The 8,814-nt window shown below is 38.4% G+C and overlaps 1 protein-coding gene across 2 annotated transcripts; it reads right to left on the reverse strand.

Annotated features, from left to right (window-relative positions):
- Positions 1-468: 468 nt before the first annotated feature.
- Positions 469-2,746, reverse strand: LOC132154271 (uncharacterized). 2 transcript variants are annotated; one of them, XM_059562833.1, is made up of 3 exons: positions 2,450-2,746; positions 1,860-2,066; positions 469-1,492 (listed from the first exon to the last, which is right to left on the reverse strand). In XM_059562833.1, the coding sequence occupies exons 2-3, from the start codon at positions 2,062-2,064 to the stop codon at positions 636-638; spliced, it is 1,062 nt and encodes a 353-aa protein (XP_059418816.1). In that variant the 5' UTR covers positions 2,065-2,066; positions 2,450-2,746; the 3' UTR covers positions 469-635. The 2 variants fall into 2 exon arrangements, with proteins under 2 accessions (XP_059418816.1, XP_059418817.1); XM_059562834.1 differs by having other exon boundaries at positions 1,860-2,746.
- Between the last annotated feature and the right edge of the window lie 6,068 nt (positions 2,747-8,814).

An 8,814-nucleotide genomic window follows, 5' to 3' on the forward strand; every position in this document is an offset into this window, starting at 1 on the left:
GTTAGTGGTATTAACTAGCGATTTCTTTTTACTTAGGATATGCTCCCATATACTGCGTTATAAGCTAAACTGTTGTAGAAGAGAAAAAACTCTTTACATTCGATTTTAATGAAAACAAATCCCAGAGAATGGTCGACTCGGTACCAATGTGTTATTACACCCGAGGTTCATTTTGCGCCGGAGTTCTCCTTTAATGCTAAGCCAGCCTCCGAGAGGGAAAAAAGTTTACAATACAATAAAGTGTAGTGATTTTTTTGTAAAGACTCAAACTTGTCTTTGATTAATAAAAATGTCCTCAAATTCAAACCAGCACAGTGAAATAAAACATGATTCAAAGACAGTAAACTCTAGAATGAAGCACTTAAATGTGAATCCTTTCATAATAGTAAAACTTGTGTGAGTTTTGATGGGAGTAAATGATGAGAGTACTATCATGTTTGGTTGAACCATTCCTATACAGGTGTTCGTTGTAAGAACTAAAGATAAACTTACATTTTCTTGAAGAATGAGTCCATCTTGCTTTTCCATGAAGTGAGCCATTAGGAGTTGAACAATTTGGTATGATGAATCAATGGGTTCATCTTTGGAAAGGATTGACTTGACTTCTGAGTTGGTAGGCTTGCTTTTAAAAAACTCTAAGATGCTCTTTCCACACTCCTCCATAGAAAGTTCAAGTGCACGCAGGACATTAATGTCAGTGAGCAGCTCAAATGGGCGAACAGGCCTTTCTGAAAAAAGAGGTATGGCCACTTTTCCATCAACTCCGCAACAGAAGGTGCTGGCACACTATTTATTTGGCTCCGTTGCAGGCAGAAAGTTGTCTCCATCAGTTTTTCTACCTCAGCTTTCTCAGCTGCCTTTGCACCTTCTTGACAGAATAGATCCTCCAGCTTCTGACGTTTAGTCTCAAAGGAGACATCGGTCTCATCTAAAGGAAGATCAGGCTGAAACCGGGTGCAACCATATGTGTCAGTGGGTCCTCTTTTAAGACCACTGCCAGCTGACCGGTGCTGTCGGAAGCTAGTGGCCCGGCTGAGGTTATCAATTCTATTCTTGATCTGGGCCAAAAGTGAGCTGTAACCTTCCCCTACAACTCGGCCATCATGAAGTTGATCCGCAAAGCTCTGGGGATATTGATGGACAATCGCTTTACAAATAGTAAGACACTGTGCACGTGTTGGTGTTGGCTCAAATTTTCTCATATCATCTGCAAGCACCCTGACCATTTGTCGTCTTGCTGGTGGTGAAGGTCTCTTCCCAGAAGAGAGAGCAGACTGAATTTCTGCAGGCATGAGCTGCCATGGTACCTGAAAGGTATTTGACCACGATTTCCTAAAATGGGATGTAGATGGTCGACTGTTTTCAAGACTGCTTGATTCTCCATCAGTAGTTACCAACATATTAGAAGAGCATGGCTGTGGTGAGGAGCTCCCAGCTGATAAGGAAGGAGTGTGCTGCATAGTGGTGAGATCCAAAGTGACAGTTTCTGACTCTGAGTAAAACAAAATATTGAACAGGTAGTTAAAATCCACATGATCTGTACAGACACAACTTGATATATACACACATATATATATATATATATATATATATATTCAATTCCACACATGGTAACAATGGCCGGTTTTCTACAAATGTAGACATTGTTTAAATCTAAAACTATTCACATTGTTCATGTCACTACTGGGGTGAGTGCGCAAGCAAGCAAACAAATTGTTTAAGTAAAACTGAGTAACAACCCTCATATCTGATGAATAGAAAATTATAACCCCGTTAACATCTCTCAACAACCCACTTTTACATGTTCAGCCATTTTAAAATGAATAGAAATATAGATGAAGATGTGAGATTATAATTACCCATTTTAAAAGCATTGAGAAGTTTTCTGAGTTTTATAGTTGGTAGTATGTCACTGATGTCTTCTTGTTGAACAAACTGAAGATCATTTTTGGATTCCAATCCCGAGCCTACAAGTTTGTCAATCAAAAGCTGTGTGGTGTTCTCATCATTTGACGGCAAAGCCCTGAGGATGATTTCCCTCAGTTCTCCCACCAAGGCGGACATTGCTTTAAATTGAGACAAAAGAATGATGAAGAACTATTACAGACATATCAAACACTGTGTACTTTGACAATGGATAATAATCCAGAAGGTCATTCTGATTAACACAAGAGTAGGATCCATTCATTGGTGTCAAGCAATGAACACCCATGTCAGGGATACTGTAAGTTTGGAAAAGTTCTGTGATGAAGTACACTGAAGTATTGTTTATGACTGTCATCACAATCCTCCCCACAATAAGCCCCTCATCAGTTTCATGAATGACAACATACATGTTTTTTTTGTATGTTGTGCCTTTCACAGTTGCCTCATGAGAAACCAAAGAATTTTCAGGCTGAAAATCATATCCAGATACAGACTCTCTTATGACATCATTGTAGTCACTCACCACAAACTCTGTTGCCTTTTCTGCTACAATAGCAGGAGGGAAGAGCTCACCAGCATGAAGAAACGCCTGCAGAAGCTGATGTCTTTCTGAGAGAGTAAAGCACAGATTTTTAAAGTTATGTAGTTTTCTTACACACTGTTTTAAATACATGTGCTTACTTTCGAATCTTAATGTCCACAAACGGATGAGTGGTCCAAAATGAATAATGAGCTCTGGGTAGTGGCTAAGGTAATGATGTTTAGGTCTGAGAGAGCAAGTAGGGAACATGTGTTTCCTAAAATATAGGTACTCATCGATCAAAACAAAATACCCAAAAATATCTCAAATACCCTATCTGACCACTGTAAATGGCTGGTGCACAAACGAGTGCAACAATTTCTCTTAACAGTAAAATTAGTTGCCAAACTTCATTCTCACCAGGTGATTCAATTTGGTCACCAATTAACATTGGCAGCATCCTCAAAAAACACCAGTTCTGTACAGCATGCCCACTTAGCTTCTCACTTCCTGGGTTAATCTCACACGGTCTGTCACAGTTGTCATTACCTAGAAACTTGAACTGACTAATCCTTCGATTCAATTCCAGGTACGTAAACTGTCTGTCAACCTTTACAAGATGTTGTATACATAAAGCAAGGTCATACGACACAACACCTTCAAACAAATCACGTCCAAGGCATGGGGGCAACCCTGGCTGAGAGACATGATAGAAGGAGAGCTCATTGAACAAAGAGTCAAACTTGATGCCTCCACTATGGGCCAAACCCTTATCAAGGTTCTCAACGTGATGTTTGTAAGACTCTGCCGTACGAAATGTGGCTCTGGAAAGTGGATTTTCCTGAAAAGTATATTTGTCAATTTCGCAATATCTGCAAAAGTATCTACTTCCGCTGAAATTCTCCAGAAACCCACCAATGCTATGTGAGCCTAAATTGTCACCAGCTATTGCCTGCAAGATTCCTTTAACGTTCAGTCCATCTGGAAAATCTACGCCTGTAGTCTCAAGGTCTTTAAGGTCATTGATTAAGCACCTCATGACCAATTCTTGACCAAAGTACTTAAAGTCTTGTTCCCTGCAGAGAAACACCAGTTGCATTTGGTCAGTACTTGACCTATTATGAGGAAATAGATCTGCTAATGTGAGGTACATAGCTAGAATTTTATGCTTTTTTTCCCAGACCCAAGAGGGTTCGCAACCTCAAAAGCATCTTGATATAAGACCAAGCCTAATGCAGATTCATCTGCGTGATGCAAGTTTGCAGTTTTGTTTTCACCATCCCAAACATCCTTTAAAATGCCCTTCAACCGGACACGACTGTGCACATCATTGTACTGTTCTCTTACAGACTTGCAGTGAAGAAGAGATTCAATTGTTTTTTTTTACTGGTACATACTGCACAAAACACTCTTTACCTGCTTCATTCTGTCCTAGGCGAATAGGCACAGGCTCAACATAATGAAAGCTTTTCTTGAAAAATGTCTTTCTTCGCTGATCTGATCTTAATTTGTGGCTATTACAGGATGTAAAAAGATCTTCAGCTTTAAGATCGTGAAGTACCATTTTTATCATTGCTTCTGGAACATTAAGTGAGATTAACTTTTCCTGAAGTCTGAAAAGCAAATGGGACTGATTGATTTCATGTATTGACTGCATGTCTTCAATGATTGTCTGAATGACTGAGGCTGGAAGCAATAGCTTGGCTTGCAATTTCAAATAGAACAGAGCAAGATTCCTTAAAAACAAAGTGTTGTCAACATTTTCAGGACTAACATCTGGTTCCTCATCATTTTCATCAGCATCAGTCTGTGAATCAGACTGAACATCAATGTCTTGAATCTGAGAGCAGCTGGCTTCAGGGTTTGCTGTAATAGAGTCAATTAGGCCTTCTATATTTTTGTTATGTTTTCTGGACAAATGAGAGGTAAATGTTGATTTAACATGTTTTACCATACTGCTTGAAAGGGCATGTGACTTTTCGTCCCTCTTTAATGTGCATTTTGACATGAGAAATAAACTTGGGTAAAGAAGAACTTTTGGCCCTACACAAACCAACATGACATTCCAAGGAATGTGTAGTGCACATTGTGGTTTCTGCCCTATATCCTGCATGGTGTCTGTACACGTGAGATTTCAAACCAGCATTTTTTTAAACTTCCTATTACAGTTAGGTATGCAGCAACAAAAAACAATATTTGAGACATTGCTGTGTATTTTCATATGTTTCACATAGATCACAGGGTACATGTTTTCCCGCAGAGCTGACAATGAAACATGTTGTAAAGAACAGATCTAGATAATAACTGCCGAAGCCATCGATTCTCGTTAAAATACGTTATAAAATGGCTGAAACAGATGCAGTGCAAAACGCTGTTATGCTGCTATTGGTAGCTGCAATAAAGCCAGCAGCGGTTTGAAAAGGCACTTTTACAGTAGCTAATTAGACAAGAATTTAAAATGTTGTTCATATCTCACTTCCCATTTACTGACAAAAAAAGCCCGTTTCATAAACACTCATAATTCAAAACTCAAACTTCATAAGTCACTTGCATGCTTGACAGTAGCCTACACACGTGTTATGAGTGTGCGTGCAAATCTTACCTGTTCACTAATCGGATTCAATGGATATTGGTATTCTATAAGTAGCCTAAGTTAGGCTGCTTGATAACAGGGCGATTAAAATAAGCGCGGAGCGGCAGATAATTTGTCTATGTCTGTAGATGTCTCTCATGGACTGAATGCGCACGTTAACATTACGACACAAGAAAAAAAAAGTACTGAATTCTCTAATTAATAACTACCGAAGCCATCGATTTTCGTTAAAATGTCTGAAACAGATGCAGTGCAAGACGCTGTTCTGCTATTATTTCTGCGATCAAGCCAGCAGCGGTTTGTTGACCTAGTAATTACAAGAATTTAAAATGTTCCTCACTACCATTTACTGACAAAAAAATAAATAAATTGTACATGTGCCCGTTTCATAAACACTCAAAACTCAAACTTCATTATTCACGTGCATGTTTGACTAACTTAGCCTACACACACGTTATGAGTGTGCCTGCAAATCTTACCCGTTCACTAACCGGATGCACTGGATGTCTCTATATCTCATGGACTGAAATGTGCACATAACTTACCACAAAAGAAAAAAAGATTGATTTCGTTCATTCCCATTCATCTATTACTTGGATAAAGTTTGGTAAAATATGTAGGTTGGATGAAAATTAGGGATTCTTACCTGTGTGTGTGTGTGATAAAGATGGCTGTATGACGGCAGTCTGGGATCGGTCGACCAATTATTTGCCTATAACGTTAGTTAAAACACATAATTTAATTGAGGCATCTGATTTAAATCACAGAAGCTTCATTAGATGTTTAAGATGTTATATTTTAAGGTAATAGGTCATTTAAAGATAATAAAAATAATAAATCGTTGCAAACCTACCTCAATCTGATATTCCAAAATTCCGCGCCTTGTGCTCATTGGATGAAAATAGGGTATAATACTGTTAAATAACAGTGTCAAATTGTTGTTGATCGACCACGCAACCCGAAGTGAACAAGTCTTCCCATAATGCATTGTAAAAAAAGCTAAATGCTGTTATTACATGGAAACAGCAATTTGCTGTTAAATTTCCATGTAAATGTACAGGAATTTTTTACAGTGCAGGATGTATTCTGTACTCTATTGTACAAAAAGGACGCAGATATAAACAATCATCTCTGAAGGATTCGCCGTCGATGCGGTCATCGTTTTGTCTCACTGTACATATCTCTGTCAACAACAATAAACTAATTACTAAAGCTGCAAGATATAACGCAAAGGAAAAATTATGATCGTATTGTAACAAACTTATCTTAATATACATTTTTGTGGTATATAAAGTATAGATAAACGTATAAACGATGAATAATTACCTCACGTCTTATCGCCGCCACCTTGTCTAAGGAAATTACGTAAATTTATATTTACTGCTGATTGGCCAGCACAGTAAAACTCCTTTCACCAATGAGAAACCTTTTGCCACGCCCCTACCTTTTGGCACGCCCCTACCTTTCGGCGCTCCCATTGCTCCAGGGTGCAGCTACCCCTGTCTCCTGTAGTCTACCACTGAGCAGCATAGAGCGCCCTCTCGCGGCTGTAGACGGTAATGTTTTCTCTCAGTTCTTGGTTCTAAATAAATGCGACTTATAACCCAGTGCGACATATATATGTTTTTTTCCTCATCATGACGTATTTTTGGAATGATGCGACTTATACTCAGGTGCACCTATAGTCCGAAAAATACGGTAGTTTTCCTTTCAGACACAAAATCTATGGGAGGAGAGTATTAAGATGAATCACGCAATGATTTAATAACATTTGTGCTCTTCAAATTATTTGTATTTGCTAAATTTTTAATACCCAAAAAAGGCATGTCTTAAAGCAGGCGGTAATTTGCGCTGCACTTGGTAGATTGCACTGGTTATTGTGGGAATGATCAGGTTTCGTCTGTTCTTTAAAGTTTGCATTGTCAGTAAATCACACGCATAATTTTTCCTCCCATCGGCACATTTATGGAATAGCGCTCTAATGCTAATTTGGCCTGTTTAGTAAATCTGGCTCAAGGCCTCTTAAAGGGGTCATATGATGTGATTTCTATTTTTCCTTTTCTTCAGTGTGTTATGTAGGTATTTGTACATGTATAAGATCTGCAGAGTTACAAAGGTTTAGTCTCCCACTAAAGGATTTATTTTATCTAAAAGATAAGGCTGATCCAGACCATGCTAAACGGCTCATTCAAACACGCCCCCACACATCTACGTCAAGATGTGGAAATATTTGCATAATGCCGCCCAAATGTTCACTCAGAAAAAAGGTGTGATTTCAGGAGCCGCAGTTAGTGTTAAAGCAGTCATGTCAGGGAGACGCTTTGTGTTTCTAGGCAAAAGCAAAATCACTTTATGTGGCCTTCCGAAAGTAGATGCAATGAGGAATCATTGTTAAGATTTATTTACAACAGAACAACCCAGATGTTCAAATTTGTACAACACATTTAATGCATGACAGTTTTGTGAACCTCGGAGAGTACAAGGCTGGCTGTGCACAAACACCTTTTAACACCTTTTCTTCAGTGTGTTATGTAGGTATTTGTACATGTATAAGATCTGCAGAGTTACAAAGCTTTAGTCTCCCACTAAAGGATTTATTCTATCTAAAAGATAAGGCTGATCCAGACCATGCTAAACGGCTCATTCAAACACGCCCCCACACATCTACGTCAAGATGTGGAAATATTTGCATAATGCCGCCCAAATGTTCACTCAGAAAAAAGGTGTGATTTCAGGAGCCGCAGTTAGTGTTAAAGCAGTCATGTCAGGGAGACGCTTTGTGTTTCTAGGCAAAAGCAAAATCACTTTATGTGGCCTTCCGAAAGTAGATGCAATGAGGAATCATTGTTAAGATTTATTTACAACAGAACAACCCAGATGTTCAAATTTGTACAACACATTTAATGCATGACAGTTTTGTGAACCTAGGAGAGTACAAGGCTGGCTGTGCACAAAGGCTATTTATAAAAAAAAAAAAAAAAAAAAAAGGTAAATTCCGACTTTGCTATGACAATCTTTACTACGATTGTATTGTAAAATGCGCTACACAAATAAACTTGAATTGAATCTGGTGCTTATTCTGAATCAGCTACTTTAAGTATGTTTTCTTAATAGTTTAAGTGTTTGCTATTGACTGTTCAAATGCAGAGTTTTGCACAGCGTAGAGTAATGTGTTGTGTGATTACGTGTGTGTGTGTGAGGGTAACATCACAGCAGAGTAAACAGACTGTCAGAAATCATAGCACATAAGCTGTCTTAACCGTGGCTTGTGTACTGCATCATCACTGTGTCTGTCACGCGACTCTGTTGCCCTTTCGGGCTTGAACTGATGGTAAAACTAATGACATTATTAACATTGATATTTTTACTTGATATTTACTTTGAAAGATGAAGCTCGCGATTATGGAAAGGGGCATTGTGTGACGATCACATTAGTATTGTAATTGTACTTAAGGTATATTCAAAATTATTGGTTTCGTTTTGAATATGTTATTGTGTTATTTTGGAAAAAGAAACATTCGGAAGGGTTTTATTTTAATGTGATTCCTTGTAAAAAAAAAAGAGAAGTGTGCAATGCTACTCCTGACCGTTAGGGGCAGAGTCGAGCGATGGGTGTTAAGCTGTGCGAGTCGTGAGTTTTTCATTACTCCAGAGAGCTTGAACGTGACACTTGTCTCCTTGTTTCTCTCCTGTGTGTTACAGGTGGGTAAATGTATAAAAACACTTTAAAGTTGAATTTAACCATGCTGAAATGTGGTTATAATATAAGTGAATT

The sequence above is a fragment of the Carassius carassius genome, chromosome 12, assembly GCF_963082965.1.
Source record: "Carassius carassius chromosome 12, fCarCar2.1, whole genome shotgun sequence".
Lineage (NCBI taxonomy): Eukaryota > Metazoa > Chordata > Actinopteri > Cypriniformes > Cyprinidae > Carassius > Carassius carassius.

Excerpts from the sequence above, each read along its gene's own strand:
- LOC132154271 (XM_059562833.1), bottom strand. The coding sequence starts at position 2,064 with ATGTCCGCCTTGGTGGGAGAACTGAGGGAAATCATCCTCAGGGCTTTG. Across the intron at positions 1,493-1,859 it reads TCTCAATGCTTTTAAAATGG|AGTCAGAAACTGTCACTTTG; the intron begins GTAATTATAATC and ends TGTTTTACTCAG.